The sequence below is a fragment of the Talpa europaea genome (assembly GCF_964194135.1).
Source record: "Talpa europaea genome assembly, chromosome: 9".
Taxonomy (NCBI): Eukaryota; Metazoa; Chordata; class Mammalia; order Eulipotyphla; family Talpidae; genus Talpa; species Talpa europaea.
This window is the reverse complement of record NC_140076.1, coordinates 29312359-29336844: the sequence shown is the minus strand read 5'-3', so window position 1 is coordinate 29336844 and position 24486 is coordinate 29312359. Positions and strand designations below refer to the sequence as shown.

General features: G+C 35.6%; 1 protein-coding gene across 3 annotated transcripts in view; it reads left to right on the top strand.

Moving 5' to 3' along the window:
* The window catches only part of STIL (STIL centriolar assembly protein), a gene marked incomplete at its 3' end in the record, with an annotated part of 36232 nt that extends 12755 nt beyond the window's left edge, over positions 1-23477 (top strand). For 2 of the 3 annotated variants that reach the window (XM_084242761.1, XM_084242759.1), the window contains 8 exons: positions 335-444; positions 3362-3476; positions 4891-5856; positions 8636-8801; positions 11089-11317; positions 15421-15634; positions 17196-17446; positions 22688-23477. In XM_084242761.1, the coding sequence (XP_084098887.1) occupies positions 335-444; positions 3362-3476; positions 4891-5856; positions 8636-8801; positions 11089-11317; positions 15421-15634; positions 17196-17446; positions 22688-23477 (2841 nt within the window). The remainder of the gene's footprint in view (positions 1-334; positions 445-3361; positions 3477-4890; positions 5857-8635; positions 8802-11088; positions 11318-15420; positions 15635-17195; positions 17447-22687) is intronic. The other variant, XM_084242760.1, reaches the window with a different exon arrangement.
* Positions 23478-24486: the final 1009 nt, after the last annotated feature.

The window sequence follows — 24486 nt, the reverse complement described above, 5'->3', positions numbered from 1 at the left end:
TGTTGTGTATCGTATATTGTATATTACATATTGAAAAAGTATCCAGGAGAATGGAATCTTAAAAGTTCTCAGTATAAGAAAAATACATTTATAACTGTATGGTGATGGTTATTAACTGAACTTATTATGGTAGGCATTTTGCAATATATACAAATGTAAAATTATATGTTTGAAACTAATATGTTATATGTAAAAATGTTATTTAAAAAATAAAGGAAGGTTAAAGTTAATAGAAATCATAAGTCCTTCTCCCAGTGTTTCAGAGCTACTTTTCATTTAATAGAATTTTGTGGTGTTAAGTAACATCTCAAAATAATGACTTGCTTCTTTTCAGAATGTTGAACCTTCTGACACAAAACCAATCCATTTTGAACTGAGAGCTGAAAGCCAAAATGCAGAAACAGAGTTTTTCAACAAAGTTTCCAAGAATCTTTCAATTAAGAGGTAATAGATATGTTTTTATTATCATTCACTTTTTAAGTACACTCATTAGTTTTGTATGAGTAATTAAAGGAACTTCCTAGTTACTTCTGTGTATGTTATGTATGATACATATCTTTGCTTTAAATGCATTCCTTCATATTCAGATTTTGGATGATAATTTTAATGAAGTAACAACTCTAATATGGTTCTCATTTGAGTTGATTTATTACTTTGTCAAGAAATCTTGCTTTGGAGGAAACATCTTGTTTTGTTTAATTTGCCTTCTGTTTATTTTTCTCATCATTGTCATATTTAAGCCTGAACCATCAGACAAACTACCATAAAAAAGAATTCATGTACCTAAAAAAGATGTAGTTATTTTGGGTTTTGTTTCTTTGGTGAAAGGGGTTTTTTGCATCTATTGACATGGTAAAATGAGGTGTTTGTTTTTGTTTTTTTTTTTTAAGGTGGAGGATAACAGTTTCATTTGTGGGGTGGGAAGAGAGCCTCGATTTTAAAACAAAAATCAAGGTCTTGCAAGCCAGATAAAATAGAAAACAGCTTGTTTTTTCTTTCTCTCCACCAAACCACCTATGCTCATGACCCAAACATCTACCCCAAATGGTTTTTTAAAACTTTTGGAGCTTGGGAATATTGATTAAATAGCAATGTTTGTTTTTGGGGGGGGTCATTTTATGTCTTTTGTGGTAAAGAAAATATTTCCTTGCATTAGTCAGGGTTCTCTAACAAAACAGAAGTGACAGTACACGCACAGATTTTTTTTTTTTTTTTTTTTTTTTTAAGCAGTTGGTTTATGCAGTTGTGGAGATGTGGTTAAGTCCAACATTTGTAGGGTAGGACAGCAGCTGAGAAATGTTGCAGTTAGATTCCAAATGTAGTTTCCTGGCAGCATTCCCTGTTCTTGGGGAGGCCAGTCTTTGTTTTCTTAAGGTGTTCAACTGATTGGATGAGGCTCACCTACATTAGGGAGAATAATCTGCTTTACTCAGAACCTACTTATTTAAATGTTAATCTCTTATAAGAAAATTTCTTCACAGAACTATTATTCTAGATATAGAATAATATTTGACCTAATATCTGGGTCATGACAAGACAATGACAATATCTGGGCAAGACATGAATGACTTTGCCAGGCTGACATGTAGAATTACCTCTTTGTGCTCCTATTCAGCCTTCTCAAACATTTTATTTCATGCCAGGTAATATGCTAAGGACTGGGGATATGGTGGCAGACATGATCCCCTCCCTCATGGACTTCATTCACTGAAGGAATGTTGAATATTCTCCTTACTATGAGTCCATAATTTAATATTTGCAAATAGTTAATGACCTCAGTTAAAAGTTACCTTAGAATGATGGTTTATTTTTTATTCATAAACTTTTGCTTTCTAGTTCATAAACTATTGCTGTTTTTATTTGCCTTTGTGGGACTGGTGCATTCCTTTCTGCTTAAACACACCATGCAAACATTCTGGTTGTTTCATTGCAACATCTTGGCATATAAAGAACTCTGTGTGCCTCTGTGGACTACCGGGGTTTAGGTAGAGGTCTCTACTGATGACAGATCTTCCAGATCTTCCTGGGGTTTACTCTGCTAGGGAGACAGGATACAGGACCCTTTCTTAGAGACTCCATTAATATCTAAACTCTCTTAACTTCCTTCTGACTTTTCCTTCATTTTCCTAATCCATCCTATTGATACTTTGTCCAGTTTAGGATGCAAAATAAATTTCATTCGTATAATCTTAAATGCTCATTTCAATTTAACTCAATACCAGCACTCAAAATTTTCCTGTGTTCTCCTAGAGCTTGTGCCCTGTGACATAATCACTACAACTGACTAAAAAGGAGGAGGTACCTCAATTAATGCCTCAAAGTAATGTCTCAAAGATACAAATTCATAGGAAAATATAATTTCTTACTTGATTTTCCTCTTATATGCAGTGAGTGCTTAATGCAGAGTGTTTAATACAGTAAGTGTACATCTCATCAGATTATAATTTTTTTATGGTCATCTCTTTTTTTTTTTTTTTTAATTTTACATTCCTCAAAGTGGTTAGTCAGAAGATGCTCAGTGACTGTTGGTTTATTGTGACATTAAGAATAAGTGAGTTATATGGAAAGCTGTGTGGAGATTCCTCAGACTGCTAAAGATGGATCTTCCATATGATCTAGCAATTCCCCTCCTAGGTATTTACCCAAAGGACAAGGAAAAATTAATTCAAAAGGGCACCTGCACCCCTATGTTTATAGCCGCACTATTTACAATAGCTAAGCGATGGAAAAAACCCAAATGCCCAAAAATAGATGACTGGATCAAGAAGATGTGGTACATATACACCATGGAATATTACTCAGCAATCAAAAAAGATAAACTCATGCAATTTGCAGCAACATGGATGGAGCTGAAGGGATCATGCTTAGCGAAATAAGCTAGAAAGAAAAAGAAAAATACCAGAGGTCTCACTCATAGCAGGAATTTAGAAAACCTAAATAAGGGGCCAGGGAAAAGACTAATTATAATAAAGTAAAAATCAAAATCAACAAGCAACTATAAACCAGAGCCACACTACAGTGGGGGGAGGAGGGAGTAGTATCAAAAAAAAGGAGGGTGGGAATTGTATGGAGACTATAGCCAATATGAAAATGCATACATTGTGCACAAATGAAAAATGATGTAAAAAATATAAAATATAAAAAATAAAAAAAGAGAATAACTGAGTTAAACTTGTCCTGATCAACCAAAGAGTTAGCTTTCTTGAGCAACTAACATTGATTTGAAAAATAAAATATTTGTGATTGTCAGATGCTAAATTAAATGATCCAGATACTACCATGGCTTATTAAAGCACTTTATTCAATTTCAAAAAGAAAAAAACACTAAATTACTGAAGACTTACTATCTTCCCCTCTATAGGTCTTCCCAAACGTTATCTCCAGGGAAAATGCCAATAAATGATCCTGATTCTGGTGTTGAAGATGAAGATTTTTCTCCAAGACCAATTCCTAGTCCTCATCCAGTAAGTCAGAAGGTATCACTGATCTTGTGTACAACTCACTTTTGTGGTTAGAAACCTGAAAGTCTCTTTATCTTAAAGGACTCAGTATCTTACTTACTAAAGTAACTCAAAAACTTAAGTTTCATTCTAAGATATGTTAGGTGTCTATATTGCTATGGCACTATATGTAGAGATATCATTCCTCTCAGGTACATATAATCATTACATGTAACCATAAATGTGATTTTATATATACATATATGCACATGTATAATAAGTGTGCATACTTACTATTTATAGAGGAAATTGAGACATAGATTGGTTAAGTTACCTGCCCAGTATTACTTCACTAGTATATAGCAAAGCTGGAATTCTAACTCAGATGTTGTAAACCACTGTAGACTCAATATTCTATACTATCACCAGAGCATGATGTTGGTTTTTATTATTTTGTTCTGAAAAAATAGTCTACTGACTTTTGGAGATTAATTCTTAATAACCCCTGTTATAATTTTTTGATTGCAGCCAACTAGTGGGTTAATTTAGAATTATTGTAGCTTAATTAGACTAATTACTATTAGAAGGAGAGTTTTTTTTTTTAATATCAAATTACACTCAATTTCACCACAGTGATTGAGTGTTTCCTCTTTCCTGCTGTCTTCCAACTCTCTTGGTTGGCATTAGTAGAAGGAATAATGGTGTATAACTTCACGTAATAGAAAAATATTCTGAAATATTTATTGAAGGGTCCTTTGTTATTTAACATACAAAAACTTTTTTGCTACTAGATCTGTTGAAGTATACTACCTATGATAAATTTTTTTTTAAAGATTTATTTATTTATACAAGCACTGGGTATAGTCAGAAGCATGGGAGGGTGAGAGAATTCACCAGAGCCAGAGTGTGGAGCAGAGCAGGCAGATGGACAGAAGACACTGCTAAGGGGAGCAGCGGGCGTGGCAGGAGAGGTCTGCACTCCATGTGGGACCTGGTGGCCGGGGATCAAACTGGTGCTACAGAGGCTGCGGGCAGCTTCACAGCCCAGTGCTCAACTGCTGCACCACCAGGGGAGGCCCCCTGTGATAAATTTTGCTGAAGAAAGAGTTAAAAAAATGCCCTGAATATTATGAAACAGTTTCCTATATTGTGTTCTGTGATGTAAGCAATGTTAGTGTTCCAATAAAAGGATTTCCATTGTTGAATAAGTGTGAAATGCTTAGTTCTGCCGAGTACAAGCACCTTGTTTATTTTGCTCATAATTGTGTTCCTAGTGTCTTGCACATAGAAGATGCCCAGAAAATATTTGCCAAGTGTTTTCCTGGAGAATAAATACTTTTTAATAAGTAACTGTACATAATTTGGGAAGGACTACATAATAAGGAAAGTGAAACACATTTCTTTCTGCTAAAAAATGCTTTTTCCTCTTTTATTTCTTTCCCAATTGTAGGTTTCTAAGATCCAACCATTAGTTCCTGAACTTTCACTTGTGTTGGATGGCAATTTCATGGGATCAAACCCTCTGCCCAATCCATTGGAAATGGTGAATAATGAAAATCCTTTGTTGAATAATCACTGTGAACACTTGGAGCCTTTGCAATCCCAGCTTTATGATGAGAAACAGAGCCCGGAAACTGAAGCTGGAGAGCCTTGCTTGAGAGGACCACCAAATCAGTTGAACCAGGGCACTGTTCCTTTGAGACACTGCAAAATAAGGCAGTCATCCTCCTGTAAGAAAGGGAACCCCCATATGAGGAACGGTGTTAAACCGTCTTCTCTTAATGGGCCATCTCCTGATACATCTGAAAAGTTTCAAACAATTTCTGCTGGAAATGTACACAAAGAAGAGTATCCTATAAGATCCTCCACACTTAATTCCAAGCCTTCTTCTCTTGCCCCACAGTCCCACCCACATAATTTTGTTTTTTCACCCCATAATTCAGGGAGACCAATGGAATTCCAGATACCTACTCCCCCTCCACCATCTTTCTATCCCACAAATGTTTGCAGTTGTTGTCAGCATCATGGGCCTATTCAATGTACTCCAATAAATTCTTGGCAAGGAATGAACACTGTAGGATCCATTCAAGACCTCCAGTCTGAAGCTCTTCAAAAACATTCATTATTTCACTCAAGCGCATGTCCAGCTCTGTGCCATAATGCTTTCTACTCCTCAAGTAGTCCTATAGCTTTGAGACCTCAGGGCAGCTTGGGTGGTTGTTCTCCACACGGCAGTACAGATCCACCGCCTGCTACAAGATTACCGTCACATGTGGACACTTGTCACCCACGGCCTTGTGCAGCGTGCATGCACACACCCAAGACTGGGTCAGAGGATGGAATGATGGGACTCTCTCCGGATGCTTATAGATTCCTCACAGAACAAGACAAACAGCTGAGACTACTTCAAGCACAGGTTTGGTTGAGGCTTTCTTAGTTCTGATGAATTCTTGGTGTTAATGTGGTTTCTTAAAAATAACCGACAGCTCTGTAGTCATTTTTTATGGAGTAGAACTATAGAATGTCAGAACTAGAAGGCACCTTGGAAACTAAATTCTTGTCCCTTTTGTTTTATAGATAAGTGAAATGAGGATTAGAGATGGAAAATAATTTACTCAATAGCACATTGCTAGGAGTACAACCAGGACTAGAAAGCAAGCCTTTTCTGTCTTGTGCATATCCTAACCTACAAAATAATTGAATTTTTCTTTCATTTTTTGCCTCTTATGAAATCTGTATTTTACTAAATCTTTATATACAACTAAATATAAAGACTGCAGAGTGGATTCTGATATAATTCTAATTTATTTATAGTATGTATGCTAACCCTTTTACCCTTAGAGAATAGTTCTAGAACCACTTTCTATATATCTTTACTCATTTTATTAAATGAGTATCTTCCACTCATTTATCTTCCACTCATTTTATTAAACTGAAATGCTTCCTTCATTCCTTGGGACACAGTTCTTAGTCTCAATATATCTTTACATCCTTATTCAACTTAATTTTTCCTTTTTTCCTTCCTTTATGATAGCGTTTTTCCACTTACCTACTTCCCACTGTTCCCTCCATTACCAATGGAATAACGCAAAATGTACTTTCATGTTTTTCCATGATCCTGACTATATCCATGCAAATATATGTATAATCAGGTATACATGTGAGATCTTTCAGGAAAAAAAAAAATCTTTGTTTTATAAAATTGAAGTCATAGTGTTTACAGTTTTCAAAAACAAAGATACTATTTTTCAGATTATGCATAACAGTTGAGATAGGATACCTGAAGAAAATTAGGTTTGCTGTTTTATAAACTTAGCTTTAAATTCTTTCCAGTTGTAAAATGTAAGTTGGATTTTAACAAATCATTGTGAACATTTGGCAGAAATTTCAATGTAGCTAAATATTTCACGTTGAAAAGAATTTTTCTCATTTATTTCCTGTCTTGTTAGGAAAAAAAAGACTTGCAGAATTTCTAAAAGACATCTTTTACTCTTATTTTGAAGTCCTAGTTGCCTGAGATATGTATACTTAAAATGAAAATTGTACAATACTAGCTCTTGTGTAGATTATTTAACTTGTCACACTTGGGAAATACAAAATATGTAGGAAGTACTTTTATGATAAATACATGGTATTTTGTTGATGTGAAAGTTTTTTTACTTTTTTTAAAGATACCATCTTATGTAAAATTTTGAGAAGCATTACAGTATATTTTCTATAAAAGTATATAGACTTATTTTAATGATATTATAAAGATATACAACAAATTTCTCATTGGCTTCCTATTGATTATTTCAACAGTTTAAAGTTTCTACTGTTACAAACAGTGTACATCCTATTACTTGCATCTTCCTGTATAATTATATATCTCTACAGCATGGATCCCTAGAAGTAAAATTGTAACATCAGAGAGAACATATATTTTAAAGGTTTTAAAGATAACTAAACTTGTTCTTCTCCCAGTATTCTGAGTCATTTTGATGTAGTAGTTAAAAAGGTGGGCTCTAGCACCTAATTTCTTAGGCACTAATCCAGTTTCTATGTAACTTTAATTATGTGCAATCTTAGGCAAGTTTATGTTATCACTCTGCTTTTCAATTTTGCATTTTTAATTGTATAATGAAAGTATCAAGTGCTTGCATCTATGTCTGTACTGTATTCTGTTCCATTCATCTGTCCCTCTGTTTCAGCCCCAGTACCATTAAGTCTTTTATTCAAGAGTTTCCTATATGATGCCTAAAGCTAACTTTTCTCATCTGTAAATTGGGAGTGATGATTGGTACTATATTTAGATTTGAATGAAATTAAATGAGTGTGTATGTGTGTGTGTATAGATACTTAGATTTAGTGTTAAAGGTAAGATCTTGTTATAGTTAGCATTTAACAAATGACAACTCTATCTTATTTATGTCTTAATCATCATAGCTGTCTTAGTTTTAGGTGATACTGAAGCTTACAGTACTAAAATAGCTTTTCCAAAAGTTTAGCTGAGTAGGATTTAAACTTCTAGCCTCCCATAATAGATGGTTCTGTTTATATATAGTGTCCAGAGTTAGGGATACTTATTAATTACGACCTGGGCAAATAACTTTATTTTTAATGCTTCAAGTTGTCTTATCTGTAAAATGTTTAACAGTACATTCTTAATGGGGCCTGTTGTAAAAATCATACATAAATGCTCTTAGCACAGTGTCTTGTAAACAAGAAGCACTTAGTAACTGTTGCTACTATTATTCGTATCTCCAGTTTCAGTATAGCCAAACATAAGCAATTCTGATTAACCTTTATAAGAAGACTCTTAGGTAAAAAATGTTCGATATTTGGTATTTGGAATTAGAGTATACTTCTGATCTTACTTTTGATTTATAATTGAAATAGGAATAAAAGGTTGCTTTGAAGTGTGAGCACTCAGGTTTTTCTATATTAGTGTCAATTATGAGCAAACATGAATACTGATCTAATCACCTTTGTGTTTTTAATTTTTAAATTTATACTTAGCTCAACGCACTTCTTAATAATGAATGATTGATGGTTTCTTACACTGATTACGTTTTATGGTTATAATCTAGTTGAAATGAGAAAATAGTTTATCATTAGTTATTTATAACTAGGGTACTTTGTGATTCATTTTTAAACTCTTGCAAATTTTGTTGGTTACTTGATTGTGAATTTAAAATAAGTTTTAATTGCTGCAGATTCAGCGTTTATTGGAAGCACAGTCTTTGCAGCCCTGTTCCCCAAAGGTAGCGGCTGTTGAGGACACAGTGCAAGCTGCAAGACAAATGGAGTTGGTGTCCATGGAAGCACAGTCTTCCCCTGGTTTGCACATGAGGAAAAGTGTAAGCATTGCTGTAAGCACAGGTAATTTAATTTATTCGTAAGGAATTTGTTTTAATGCTTTTCACCATTTACTTTCTAAATTTTTGTATTAAATTGGTTCATGGTCCAAATAGAACCAAAACCAAGATGATAAGACTATAACTTTCTTAAATCTTTGTGTCATTTAATTCCTTATGAAATAAAACTATACCTGAAGTCAGATGTGAAACCACATAAAACATTGTTTTTGCTACTTTCCCAGATTGAACCCAATTAATAAGAGAAATCATCTGTGATTTGAGGGATCGGAAAGGTTTCATTTATGCAGTATTATTGTTTCTGGGCCTGGAGGGTATGGAGGATTTCAGTAAGGGAATTGAGAGATGGCAGGACAATTGGGTAGAGAAAATAGTATGGGCCCACTGTGAAAAGGAAGTGCTCCAAGTCATCCAGTGACTCGACATTACTGTTACGGAGAGCCTTTATTAGAAATGTCTACTTTGGTAGGCAGTATTGAAGATCTTTTATAGAAATCAATAACATAAATGACATTTATTTACATGTGTACTGATCTCCAGGCCATGAGATCTTCAAGAATGTCTTTGTATCCCCATGATCTAACAAGATGTCTAGGACATAAACTGGTAGTGATTTAAAAAAGAAGTCATTAAGGGTGCTGATAAGATTTGAGTACTGACTGAATGTGGCAAATGAGGAATGGTGGCGAGGAGATTCAAAAGTTATTCCTGCTGAAGGCAAAGTGATGACCTAAATTGGAGCCTCAAACATAAAAAGGGTATTAGTGAGAAAATTAGTGAAATTTAAATAAAGTCTAGAGTTTTAGTTAATAGTAATATGCTAATGTTGGCTTCTTGACTTTGAAAAATGTATTATGGTAATGCAAGATGTTAGCATCAGGGAAAACTGGATGAGGGAAGGGTATATGAGAACTAAAATTATTAAAAATTAAAAGATTTATTAGAAATGAAAATAAAAGGAAAAAGACTAATTAATAGAAAGTAAAAATCAAAATCAACAAGCAACTATAAACCAGAGACACACCACGGGGGTAGGGGGAGGGAAGAGGAGAGGAAGGACTAGGGTCAAAGTGGGGGGAGGGGCAATTGTATGGGGAATATAACCAAAATGATAATGTATACATTGTGCAAAAATGAAAAATGATGTAAGAATTATATAAAATAAAATATTAATTAAAAAAAAGAAATGAAAATAAAAGTTACTCCAGGATTTTAAACCTGGGTGACAGAGGGAAAGGTGATAGTATTAAACAGGAGGAGGCAAGTTAAAGACACAGAGAGAGGGATGAGTTCAATCTAAATATCTGTGGCGATTGAGCTGCTTTTGGAAATATTTATAGTGATACTCATGTCAGAAGAATGCAGGTGAATTGATGGCATAAAACTTGCAAAAGTGACAGGTGAAGATTTGAGCCTAGAGAATAAGAATTTGAGAGGGAGAATAAAAAAAGATATAGATTTCTGTATATTTTTTTAATCCATACATTATCTAGACTACCCATGTAGAGGGAAGCAAGAATGGAGGGTAAGAAGAAACTCATCTCATATACCTTTTAAACTTAAATTCAGGTATCACCCAGTATTAAGATTCTTTGGCTGCAAGTAATAAAAAACTTGAGCTAACTTAAGCAGGAAAGGAGAATTTACTGGAAGGAAGAATTTACTGGAAGCCAAGACCAAGAATGTGGCTGAACATACGGAAAAAAAATAGAAATTGGAATACCATTAGGTCTATCCATTTATTCTTCATGACTGTTTTACAAGAACCAGGGTACAGGCCAGATGCACGGGAGGGTGAGAGGATTCACCGGAGACAGAGAAGGAAACAGAAGAGGTAGACTGAAGAAATACACTGCTGAGGGGAGCAGCAGGCGAGACAGGAGAAGTCTGCTTCACCATGTGGGATTCTTGCCGGCTGGCCGGGATCGAACCCACACTGCAGAGGCTGCAGACAGCTTCATAGTGTGGTGTTCAACTGCCTGCACCACCAGGGAGGCCCTCAGAACAACAGTTTTAAGCACACAGATCCCCAAATTGTATTCAGGACCTTAATATGTAAAATACAACATCAGAGAACCTCATTTCTTGAAGAGGCAGAGCTTTGAATGCCCCCATTTTCTCTTATTGCCTTTTACCCCTTCCTGTCATTTTTAAGGAAATATAACCTAAAAGCAGTTCTAAGTAATTGTGTTAAAACAGTATAGCCAGTCTTATTTAACAAAGATTTGTCAAAGAATTATTTTCATAGCTGAATATTTCTTTTAATATCTTTTAAATCATTTAACCCACAGGCGCTAGCTTGTTTTGGAATGCAGCAGGTGATCAAGAGCCTGAATCTCAGCTGAAGCAAGATGATACCAAGATTTCCAGTGAGGACATGAATTTTTCAGTTCATATTAATAATGAAGTCACAAGTCCTCCAGGTAGTGCATCTTCATTAAAAGCAGTTGATATTCCCAGTTTTGAAGAGAGCAACATTGCTATAGAAGAAGAATTTAATCAGCCACATTCTGTATCCAAGTAAGGTTTCCTTGATTCAATATATACCCTACTTCTTTTTTCCTTTTAAAATTCTAATATTCTTTTGGTGTTCTAACTCTAATGGCATTACAAACAAATGACAAAACCACATGAAGGAATGAGGGAGGAAAAAACTAACCTAAATAATCATGGGAAAAATATTTTCATGGGATATCATAAAGCTAAAGATAAACTGTAAACAAATATCATACTCTAATAAATCTTTCAGAATTCTTAATTCTGAAACTAGTATAGCAAACATAAAATGAGAATTTTCTCACTCTTGGTGAAAGAAGTTAAAAAGGGGTAATTTAAATTGGAATCAGAGGCCTGATATGAAGTCAAAGGATTTTCAAAGATAGATACCCATAGAAGTAAATACAGATGTGTATGTATGTATGAGTTAGTATATATACACATACCTCTAGCTGAAGGGCTTAGAGGCACAGATACAAAGAAGCTTTGTGCATGCCAGTACCCAGATCTTGGTTTCTAAATACTATTCTCTGATGCCATTGCTACTGGTCTCTGTGGTTGCTTCTCTCTGGGGTAGAGAAAATAAAAGATGAACATGGAACATCTTATGGTGCCAGAAAATAAGAACATGCTCCCATGGTTTTCCCGAAAGAAACATGGCAATCTGGAAAGAGCTTCCAGTGTCCAAAACAGAAACAATTTGAGCAGCAAAATAAATAATGATAGTACTGAGAGAAAATACTTGAGGAGAAGATATTTGCAGAGTCTCTAAGTATCTCCCTCAAAGTATTTACTAAGTACAAAGGGAAAAATTTAACTTTACAGTGGAAAAACCTGGCAGATTTCACCTTATCCGAGTGATCAAGATCAAAACGTAAATGACATCATATACCCCCCGATAGGGTGCTTTGAGAAGGTCAGAACACCAGTTCTGTGGTATTCTTGCCAAAAAGTCAAAAGTTTAAATTATAAGAAAGTATCAGACAAATTTAAATTAGATGACATTCTACCAAATAGCTGATTAGTACTTGTCAATGTGTTAAGATCATGAAAGACAAGGAAAAAAACTGAAAGTCTGTCATAGATTGGAATAAGGAGATATAGCTACAAGGTGGGACATTACCGAAAAAACTGGTAAGGCTAGGATTTGCAGTTTAGTTTATATAATATTTTACTGATGTTAATTTCCTGACTTTGATATTTTCACTATGGTTATAAGGTGTTAACATTAGAGAAAGCTGGCTGAATATACTATTTCTTTTTCTTTTTTTTAAAGATTTATTTATTTATGCTTACAAGAGCTGGGGTGTAGGCCAGAGGTGCTGAGAAGTGAGAGGACTCACCAACGACAGAGTAGGGAGCAGAACAGGCAGATCCACTGAAATACACTGCTGAGGGGATCAACGGGCAAGACAGGAGAGGTCTGTTGCTCCATGTGGGTTAATTCCCTGGCCAGTGATTGAACTCCAGCTACAGTGGCTGCTGATAGCTTCAGAGTGTGAGACTTCACCCCTTGCACCACAGGGAGGCCTGAATATACTATTTCTTGAACTTTTCTGTTAATTTAAAATTTCAAAATAAAAATGTCTCACACAATATAAAATTCTACATTAAGTTCCTTTTACTCAAGTGAAGTTTGGTAAGGAAATCAGAGATCCTAAAGAAGGAAAAATAAAACAAAAAATGACAGTGTATGTATACTATAATCACCATGTTGTATCTCAGACACAATGACATGTTGTTCTTAAAATCAGGACTCTTCCAGTCCATACCATTCCTTATGGTGAAACTGCATTTAAACCAGTAAAAGGACAAGCACAGGGCCTCCCTGATGGCACAGTGGTTGAGCGCTGGGTTGCGAAGCTGCCCACAGACTCTGCAGCGCCGGTTCGATCCCCAGCCGCCGGGTGAAGGTCCCACATGGTGCTTAGACTTCTCCTGCTGCCCACTGCTCCCCTCAGTAGTGTACTTCGTCAGTCTGCCTGTTCTACTCTTCGCTCTGGCTCTGGTGAATTCTCTCACCCTCCCGCGCCTCTGACTGTACCGAGTGCTTATATAAATAAATAAATAAAAATGTTAAAAAGAAAATAAGTGTTATTTAAAAAAAAAAAGGACAAGTACATTTATCCTAAACTCTAAAGACCTGCAGGGAAATTACGTTGTATGGTTTGTTTCAGTGTTCGTATTTGTACACTTGAATAGATACCAAGAATTATACATTAGGGGGCCTCTCTGGTAGCCTAAAGGTTAAGTCTCAGCGCTGTCACCACAATGCCTAGCTGCGGCAGCCTGAGTTCGATCCCTGACCAGGGAGCTAACCCATATATGGTGTAGCAGACCTCTCCTGTCACGCCCGTTGCTCCCCAAAGCAGTGTATTTTCAGTAAATGAACCTGTTCTGCTCCCCATTCTGTCTCTAGCGAATCCTCTCACCCGCCTGTACCTCTGGCCTACACCCCAGTTCTTCTATGCAAAAATAAATAAAATCTTAAAAAAAAAGATTTAAATGTTATACACAGAGAAAACATGCCTATTTAATAACCTTAAGGGAGAAGTAATTACAAATCAAATATCCAGAATATATAAAGAACTCTTGAAACCCAGCAACAAAAATTTAAATAACCTTATTAAAAATAGGCAGAGGACATTGCTCTCCAATGATAAGACCAACAGGCATATGAAAAGATGTCCAATTTCATTAATCATGAGAGAAACGCAAATAGAAAACAATGAGATGTCACCTCATTCCCATTGGGATGACTACTATAAAAAAAAAACCCAGAAAATAACAATTGTTGGCAAGGATGTAGAGGAGTCAGAACCCTTGTACAATGTTGGTGGAAATGTAAAATGATGTAACCACCATGAAAAATAGTATGGGACTTCCAAAAAAAAACTTTAATAGCTCTACCATATGATTCTGGGTGTACATCCAAAAGACTTGAAAGTGGCTATCTCCACACTCATGTTCACAAGAGCATTATTTATAATAGCCAAGTGTCAAAGTAACCCAGATTTCCATTGATGTATGTATAGATGAAGAAAGTGTGGCATAGACATACAACAGAATATTATTCAGCCTTAGGAAGAAAATCTTGTCACATGCTACAGTGTGGATAAATTTGAGGACTTTATGCTAAGTAAAATAAAGTACTCATAAAAAGATAACTATATGATTACACTTGCCATGTTTCTACCTGGAACTCTTCTCCAGATACTCACATGACTGGTCCTTTCTCATCATTCAAGTCACTGCTCAAGAGTTACCCCTCAGGGAGGGCTTCCTACACCACCCTACTTAATATAACCTCTCGCTTCTTTGTCCCTATCCCAGTTACACTCCACTTGATCACCCTGGTTTATTTTCTTCAGAGCAGCTGTCATTCTGTGAAATTATTTGTTACTTATGTGGTATTGTTAGTCTCCACAACTCACAGAAATGCCGTGCAGTTAGGGATTTTTTAATCTGCTCAATCTGTTGGGTCTAGTTCTGTAGCAGCACGTACCATAAGCTCAAAGAATATTTGCTGGGTTTGTTTCCAATTTATGGAAGACCTAATTACTTCGGAATGGCCTCCCTGGTGGTGCAGGGATTAAGATCTCAGCACTGTCGAGCTATAGCCAGCCACTGCTGCATGAGTTCGATCCCCAGCCAGGGAGCTAACCCACATGGCACAGCAGACCACTCCTGTCTTGCCTGCTGGTCCCCTTAGCAGTGTGTTTCAGTAGGTCTGCCTGTTCTGTTCTCCACTCTGTCTCTGGTGAATCCTCTCATACTCTGCACCTCTGTCCTACACCCTAGCTCTTCTATGCATAAATACATTAAAAAAATCTTTAAAAAAAGAAATTACTTTGGAATCCTTTTTTAATTGCAAATATTATGACAACAATTTTCAAGCATAAGATTATGAGAATAGTTTAGCAAGCCACTATATATAATCAGTTTTAAAAATTTCCTACTCATAATCCATTTTATTTCAGTTGTATCCCTAGCCATTTCAGCTTCTACCAGGTTATTTTGATAAAACTCTCAGACAAGATTTCACATATAAACATACAGGTTGAAGTTACAGCACTTCAAATATATGTTAAATGTACCTCAATAACTAACACATTTATCCTTTCAAGCAGCTCTTCTCCACTTGTAAGAAAAGAGCCTGATGTGCCTGTGTTCTTTCCGAATTCCCTGCTGGCAGAGAATGTAAACATGTGTTTGCAGACTGGACCAACAGAGGGCACCAGTAACAACTCTGTAACATCAGGGGAACCAAAAATTGAGCAAGTTACGCAATCTTTGCCTCATCAACCATCAGATAATCAGAAAATATATCAGGATTTATTGGTAAGAAAATGTGAAGCATTTCAGCTTTTGTGAGATGGTTATTTAGTCCAGGGCACATCATTAAAATCTTTCTTAGCCTTAAATGATCAGCACCTTGATATTAAAAAGATTTTTTTTGAGATTTGAAGATATATCATTTGTTTCTTTTAGTTTTTCATAAAACATGATAACCTAATTCATCAGTTTACTGTAAACATACCAGTCATCAGGTACTTAGATAACAGAAAAAAAGCCTTATTTTAAAATATGTGTTGCTACTGCACCAAATTAAAGCTAAAGTTAGTATCAGAAAAAAGTAAGTGAGATTTTACAGAAAATTTGAAAATTCAAAAGTAGTAGAACAGTTATGATAATATTTACTGATTTCAGTTCAAGTAAACAGATTTTTATTGAATATACTTAGCTTAGTCTAATAAAGGAAACTAAATAAGGAGAAAATGTAAAGATGCATATGGCAATCTCTGCCCTTGAGAACCTAGAAGTAGTATGTGGATACTAGGTGACAGTTATAGGACAGTCTGGAAAGTACTTTAGGAAGCAAAGGCAGCACAGAGAAAAGGATAATTCTGGTTGGAGGAAAACAGTCATCTTGGAAAGGATAGAATTTGAACTTAAAAGTTTAAATGACACTGATTCATTTCCATCCAAATTGGAGACTGGAACATTTGATTCCTACATTTATAAGTGAAGGCTAATTTAACATAATTCATAGATCCCCAAGTATTCATCAATGAACATATATTTGTTATTTGCCCACTAAGTCCTAGGCCTGGTTCTGGCTAGTAGTTGTGGGCTTAGGAAATGCAATATGCTTTAATGTCAGGAAGGCAGAATTAGGATCACAGGGCATTCTCATTCTGACTGAATAAACAAAGGAGTCGAATTCAAATGAAGATCTGTTTTGTGACTGAAACAACCATTTTTCAAATTTTTTAAATAATTGTTGTAAGAGTACTTGAGATATTCAAGTAAGAATACTTGAAATATTCAAATGATTTAAAATCTATTGGTTTTAAAATGAAAAAGTTTTGGAACCTCCCTGGTGGTACTGCAATTTGAGTGCCGCGCTGTGAAGCTGTCCTCAGCCTCTGTAGCACGGGTTCGATACCTGGCCGGCTAGGGAGCAACCCACACGGTACGGCAGACCTCTCCTGCCTCGCCCGCTGCTCTCCTCAGCAGTGTCTTCAGTCCATCTGCCTGTTCTGCTCCCTGCTCTGTCTCTGGTGAATTTTCTCACCCTACCATGCCACTGGCCTGTACCCCAGTTCTTGTATAAATAAATAAATCTCAGGAAAAAAAAAAGATTTAAAAAATAAGGAAATAAAATGAAAAAGTTCGGAACAAAACATTTTAGGATCTTTAGAGTCTGGTGAAATAATTCATTAGGAAGGGGTTCTTTTATAAAAATGTCATAATACTTGCAAATGTACTTGATACTTTGTAGAATTTCACAGGATGTTATTTTTCATTTCCCTTGCTTTACCATTGCTATTATTTATACTTTTGTTTCCTAAGAATGTTACGCATGATTTTTAAAATCTGTCCTTTTTCTTTTCATTAGGGTCAAGTGAACCACCTATTAAATAATTCCCCCAAAGAAACTGAGCAACCATCTACTAAAGCAGTAATTATCAGCCATGAATGTACCAGAACCCAAAATGTCTACCATGCAAAGAAGAAAAAGCATGATTCAGGCTTGGTGGACAAAGATTGTGTTCTTAATGCAACCCTTAAGCAACTAAGAAGCCTTGGAGTAAAAATTGATTCTCCCACTAAAGTGAAGACAAATGCACATAAAGTAGATCATGCCAGGTAACTTCAAAATTTATTTTAATAGATTAATAAATTGTAGATGTATTGCAGTGGTCTCACAAGAAAAGATATAAGCTTGCCAATCAATTCAATTTAATTCATTATGTGTTCAGGGCCTCCTATATGTGTGATGAATAAGAGATCATCTCTACCCTTTGGTTATTCAGTTTGGTAGGAGAGAGGGTTACATACTTAGGTAATTTGAGAGATATTGTGGGATGTCTCCTGAAGATGTCAACAGAATGTTCTGGGAGTTGAGGAAAAATGAGCTTTTACTCATTTGTGCTGTCTGGGTAGGCTTCTGGAGTGACAGTTTTCTGTGCCAGGTACTGCACATACTGTTATGCAGTTATGCCATCTGTAATGCAAAAACATTACTTAGTGTAGGAATTGAAGAGTCTAGTTACCCGAACCTTCCTTATTGCTCACCAGTTCCTACTGGCCATACCGTTCAGTTTCTTCTTCATTTCAGGTGGCCTTGGTGCATATTTGCTTTTAAAAAGAGGGCCAAATCTGGAAATGTATTACTAAGTTTCGCATGTTGTCTGTTATTTTTGCTGTTGTTTTCTAATTACAAAAGTAATACAGCCTCATGATTTAAAAAATACCAATACCGGGGCCACCTTGGTGGTGCAAGTGGTTAAGCGTCAGCACTATGAAGCTATACACAACTTCTGCAGCATGAGTTTGATCCCCAGCCAGGGAGGTGACCCACATGGTGCAGCAGACCTCTCCTGTCTCGCCTGCTGCTCCCCTCAGCAGTGTGTTTCAGTCAGACAGTCAGTCTGTTCCCCACTCTGCCTCTGGTGAATCCTCTCACTCTCCCGCACCTCTGGTCTGTACCCGAGTTCTTGTATGCATAAATAAATAAATCAATAAAAAAATAAAATACCAATACCAACAATATCAGATGAAATACAAAAGTCCCCAACTCCCAAACTGACTCCTCCATGATTATTTCTCTTAACTGTTTTTTATTCTTCTAGAAACTTTGTTCTTCATGCTCAAGTATATTATGTATGTGATGAGTATTGTAGTTTGGCTTTTTTGCCTAACATTATATCTTAAATCCTTGTAGACATATGCAGTTGTTTCTTCTGCATCTTAACAACCGCACATAATTCTCTTGTGTTCCCATTACTGGAATATAGTGAATCCCAGTCCTTTATTAATGGACTTTTAGGCTGAATCTGTCATTTCTTATCTTGAACAATGCTGAATGAACATCATTCTATAGGTATATGTACACGTATCTTCATAGGATAGATTCTTACACAAAGGCAGGATCAAAAAATTTGTGCATGTGAAGTTTTGGTAAAGGTTAATTACCATTGTCCACCAAAATCAATGTACCAGTTTATATTCCTACCAACAGTGAAGGAAAGTGAGGCTAGTATTTTCAAAGGTCTAGTTTCCATACTGTGAGATAGAGGCCATATAATGTCTGTTGGAATGGTTAAATTTTGGCATTACTGCCTTTGGGCTTTAGTTTTATGTGATGTTTTTCTTCATTAGGCAGCCACTCTATTTTAATGTCTTTGGTATGAAATATTGCCATTAATATTTTCAGTAATGAACTTGATTCATGTTTTAAATGCCTGGAATAAAATGGAAAATAAAGCCTTTTTCAGTAAATCAGTGTGGCATAATCAAATTGTTTTAATCAAGATTATCCTGCTCATACCTTAACAATTTATATTATTTATACTATAAAAATAATATATGCTCGGGCCTCCCTGGTGGCGCAGGCGGTTGAGCGCAGTGCTATGAAGCTGTCCGCAGCCTCTGCAGTGCCAGTTCAATCCCCACCGGCCTCGGAGCAACCCACATAGCGAGCAGACCTCTCCTGTCTTGCCTGCTGCCCGCCTCAGCAGTGTATTTCGGTCAGCTGCCTGTTCTGTTCCCTGCTCTGTCTCTGGTGAATCCTCTCACCCTCCCATGCATCTGGCCTGTACCCCAGCTCTTATATAAATAAAATAAATTTTAAAAAAAGTGTGGAGCTCTTTAAAAAATATATATATAATAATAATATATGCTCAGGGTTGGAATTTTAGAAAATGAAAAAGATGCTATCTGGAGTAATAACACCAAAAGAAATAAGCTTTTTAGGAAACACAGTTTTACTGTCTGTATAATTTTGGCTTTTTAAAAACATGTTAGCATTTATGAAATAGGAATTTTCATTTAATATTGTGGACTATAAAGTATTTTCCTAGAATAATAGCCTGGCAGAAATTTGCAATAGCATAGCTATATTTCCATATGAAGAAAACTTTTAAGTTTTATAATCTGGTATAAATTATATAAAATACTATGTAGAGCTCTAGAACTAGAATTTGATATTTGTTTTGTTCTGATGATCAAAGTAATGTAATATAAGCTTATTTTCAAAACTTTGGACAATTTAGAAAAGTTGACCAAAAAACATGTTTGTGCCAGCCAAACCTAGTTATTACTAAATTTTTCTTTTCTTTTTTTTTTTTTAAAGATTTATTTATTTATACAAGAACTGGGGTACAGGCCAGAAGTGCGGGAGGGTGAGAGGTTTCACTGAGAGACAGAGCTGGGAGCAGAATAGGCAGATGACTGAAAACACTGCTGAGGGGAGCAGCAGGCAAGGCAGGAGAGGTCTGCGGCGCCATTTGGGCATCTCCCTGGTGGGCTGGGAACCCGCTGCAGTGACTGCGGACAGCTTCACAGTGATGCGCTCAACCTGCTATGCCACTGGGGAGGCCCTAAATTTTGCTTTTGCTTTTCCTTCTGTTTTTCTGAAGTATTAATAGGAACCATTTATTGAATGTTCAGAATGTGTCAGGAATTGTGTTAGAGTTTTAAGCAGCATTATTTTATTTAATCCTTTTAACAATCTATGGTATGTAGAAACTGTTTTTATTCCTGTTTTATAGATGAAGAAATTAAGTATCAATGTGTTCAAGGCCCCTCACCAATGATTTTTTAAACCTGCTGTTCTACTCCAGGGTCCATAGCTTTGAGTTTTTTGTTGTTTGTGTGTTTTTTGACTGTTTTGTTCTTCTGTTTTCTGTTTGTTTAAATTTTTTTGGTGAAGTCTGATTATGGTTTATATTTTGAAGCTTTCTGTTTTATGCTCCGCCTACCTCTGTTTTTGTTTTGTTTTGTTTTTTTGTTTTCAGGTTTTATATTGGGAAATAAGCCAGGTTGTAATAACCCTTTCTAAGAATCATCTTTAATGGGAATATAATAACTTACCAAGCAGGACAGAATGAAAAGAACTTGTCTAGCTGGTTGCAATTTCTTACTATTTCAAATATTGCTATGATGAACTTCTTTTTGCCAATATTGTAATTTTTAGTTTTAGGATTATTTCCTTAGAATAGACTCTCAGAAATAGTCAGACTAAGTCAAAGTGGGAGGGAAATTGTAAAGCTGTTGCTACATTGCTTTCTGAAAGTAAGACTTTTTACTTCTACCAGATACATGTTTCACTATTTCACCAGTACTTTCATTTTATGTAAATAAGTATGTATTGAGCTTCTACTCTGAGCCAGCTATGAGCACTATCTTGGTATGCAATATAACCTGTTAAAGACAGCTTTGCTCTCACAGAGCTTATAGTTCAGTGAAGATATAAAGATTATTTATCTTTGTCAATTACAATATATTCTGATATCCTCTAAGACATGTACTGTGATATGAATCAACATTACCTCAATAAATATAATATAAATAAATATAAATATAACCTAACAACAAAAGCCTGGCAGTCAAGTAAACACAGCAATTAATTAAATGATGCAGTGGCAACCCTCAAAAAAATTTTTTTACCTTTTTAATGGGAAATTTCCTATATTTCTTAGATTTACTAAGTATAAGAAATAGATTTCAATATCCCTTGCACAAATTGTGGTATTTAAAAAAGAAAAGGAAGGATGTAATATGCTATGTAAGCCCATAGGTGAGGTATCTGACATTAGCAGTATTTTTAGTCTGTATTATAATTATCCTTTATTAAAATTACCCTTTTTAATGATCTGTGCTAATTTAGATCAAAGACATCTTAAATTGTTTATCATTTCTATTTTATTAATTGGCTCTGTGTTACTGTGATCAAAAATAAAACTGCACTAAAAATTGTTGCATCTCTAACCATGAAAGTCAAATTTTGTCAGTAGTCTTAAATCTTAAGTTTGGAGTATCCTTTCCGCCTGTCTGATTAATTTACATTGTTACATGGTGTGTCATAAACTCAGTCTTCTACCACTCTCACCAAGTTCCGGCTTAGCCACTGTTGGCATTTGCAAGGTTTCTTCCTGTTACTTTTATCCGGGATATTCTTTTTCACCCAATATCTTGCCAGAATCCTTCTTAACCTTCAAAACTAAACTTAGATGTCACCTTCCTTGTCACTATCATCTGTACCCCTCATCAGAATATTGATACTTTGTACTCAGGATACTTTATTCCTAATAGATTATAGCATGTTCTTGTGGTAACCTTTCCAGGAAGATTTATGTGTCTCTGAATTCTCATTGCCTTTACTGTGCTTCATAGACTTCAGTGAATCATTTCCTGAATGAAGCAAATCCCACCTACTCAGGTGATCACTGATTCTTAAAATAAATGCTTTATTTTTAGTACTTCAGTAGTACTTATTGGCAGTATTTACTATTATATTCTAACACACATGGCTATAATATAACTGGAATGCTAAAAGTTTATAAGGCAGTTCAGAATTTTAGACATGTTTTTCTACAGATACAGTGTTACAGATTGTAGTTTAGTTTTCTGAGGATCTTTATAATCCCTGTGATCCCTCCTATTCCTCTAGTTCTTATAAAACAGCTATCCTTTGCCATTGTGTCCAGGTGAAAGAACTGTAATAGATTTTTAACGAAGTTGAACAGCTAGTAAGAGCAAGTTGAGATCGAGTCTGACTTACTCTCTGGGGCTCTTTCATTATATTGTATAAAGCATTTTGATGTAAAGGGGTTTTTCTGTTCACTAAAAATGAGTGCCTTGTGTTTGATCTTAAAACCATCACTAATGTATAAATTTAGGAAAACTAATTTGTGTTTCTGTTTCGGTCTGTGAATCGTGTATTACCTTCTTGAATATATCTAGATCATCAAACTCAGATGAAAAGCACCCTGAAGGCCAAAGCTGAAGGCTTTTTGTGCCTTGCATGAAATGGAACACATTGAGAATAACACTGTTTAGTTTCAAAACAAGACAAATGACAGCCTACCCCTTTGTGTCTTTCAGTGTATTGGCCTGCATCAGCCCTGAAGCAGTGATCTCTGGATTAAACTACATGTCATTTGCTAATGTTGGCGTGAGTGGCTTAAGCCCCAATGGTGTGGATTTGAGCATGGAAGCAAATGCTATAGCTCTGAAATATTTAAATGAAAATCAGCTGTCACAGCTGTCTCTGTCTCGATCAAACCAAAATAACTGTGACTCATCTTTTAGCCTTTTTCATATTAATACAGACAGAAGCACAGTGGGGCTTAGTTTAATTTCACCAAACAACATGTCATTCGCAACCAAAAAATACATGAAGAGATATGGACTCATACAAAGCAGTGACAATAGTGAAGATGAAGAGGAGCCCCCAGACAGTACAGAGATCAAGAGTGAACATTTATTGAATCAAAACCCTACATCCATACCTGAACAACTTGGTTGTCAGAAAGAGCCTTCTCGAAATGCCTGTGAAATAATTAATTGTTATAACTGTGACTCTGTGGGCACTTACACAGACATGCCAGTATTGAGAAATATTACAAATGAAGTTGTTCAGACAAAAGCAACACGGCAGTTGGATGAAAACCCAGCCTTCTTATTAAAGAACCTAAAACCAAGTCCTGCAATGAATCTCCGACCTGGAAAAGCAGAGTTTACCCCGCATCCTGAGAAAGAAAATGAGAGGGACATTCCTGTTTTCCCTGAAAGTTTGAAACCCTCTGAAAGTTTAAAGCAAATGAATAGTATGAATTCAGTAGGCACTTTTCTAGATGTAAAGCGTCTCAGACAGTTGCCAAAATTGTTTTAAATATTTAGCTCCCTACTCTCCTGATAGGAGGATGGACTGTCCCTTGAAGATATTTAAAGAAACCAGAGTCTTTGGGTAGTTTGGGGATCCCTAGTCATTCTAGGAGTTACCTGTTTCTTGGCAACAGCTGATTACAAAGAGCTTAACAAGTGACCTGATGAGATGTTTACTAGTAGGGTGCTAAGTCCTCTTTGTTCAGGTAGAGCTATTCAGCGTCACTGAAACCTTTTTTAAAAAAACAATTCCTGAGATCAGTTATTTCAACAAATTTAGGCGAATTTTGATTCTGGACTCCTGTTTTATACTCTGCCATTTGAAAAGTAAGTCTTTTCCTAGTGTGTTGCATCTGTGCATCTGTTTACCCAGAATCACCTAAAAGAACGGGTAATAACATTATCATGACCCTGACTAAATTAGCTGAGTCGACCCTTATTGAATTTAAGGGGAAACTTTTATTTTAAAAAATAATAACATCTTTTATACAAATAGTGTATATGTCCTTAATTAAGATGCATCTTTTGCAATCTGGTGGGTTGTTGTTAATGTAATCTTTTCAACATACAGCACTAGCTATCACAGAATAAGAAAATTATTAGGTATGAGTGTGTATTATAAACTTTGTTTTCAAATGTTTTAATTTTTTAATAGAACTTAAATAAAATTGTCTACACCGACTGTTTTCTTTTGTCCTCAGCAATAGTTTATTATTCCCCACTTTAAAAAGCAAAACTTTTAGGTTCCTAAAAAGTTACAAGTTTAGAGTTGAGGTATACCATTTACCCAGGGACCCCAGTGTCTTATATAACCATAGGAAATGATCACAGCCAAGAAATTGACATTGGCTACAATATTAGTAACGATACCACAGACATTCCAGTTTTCACCAGTTTCTACACACACTCATTTATTTACTTTTTGGTGTACAGCACTATGACAGTTTTGTCACATGTAGGTTAGTATAATCATCACCACAGTCAGCATACAGAAAGAAATCATCACCACAGTCAGC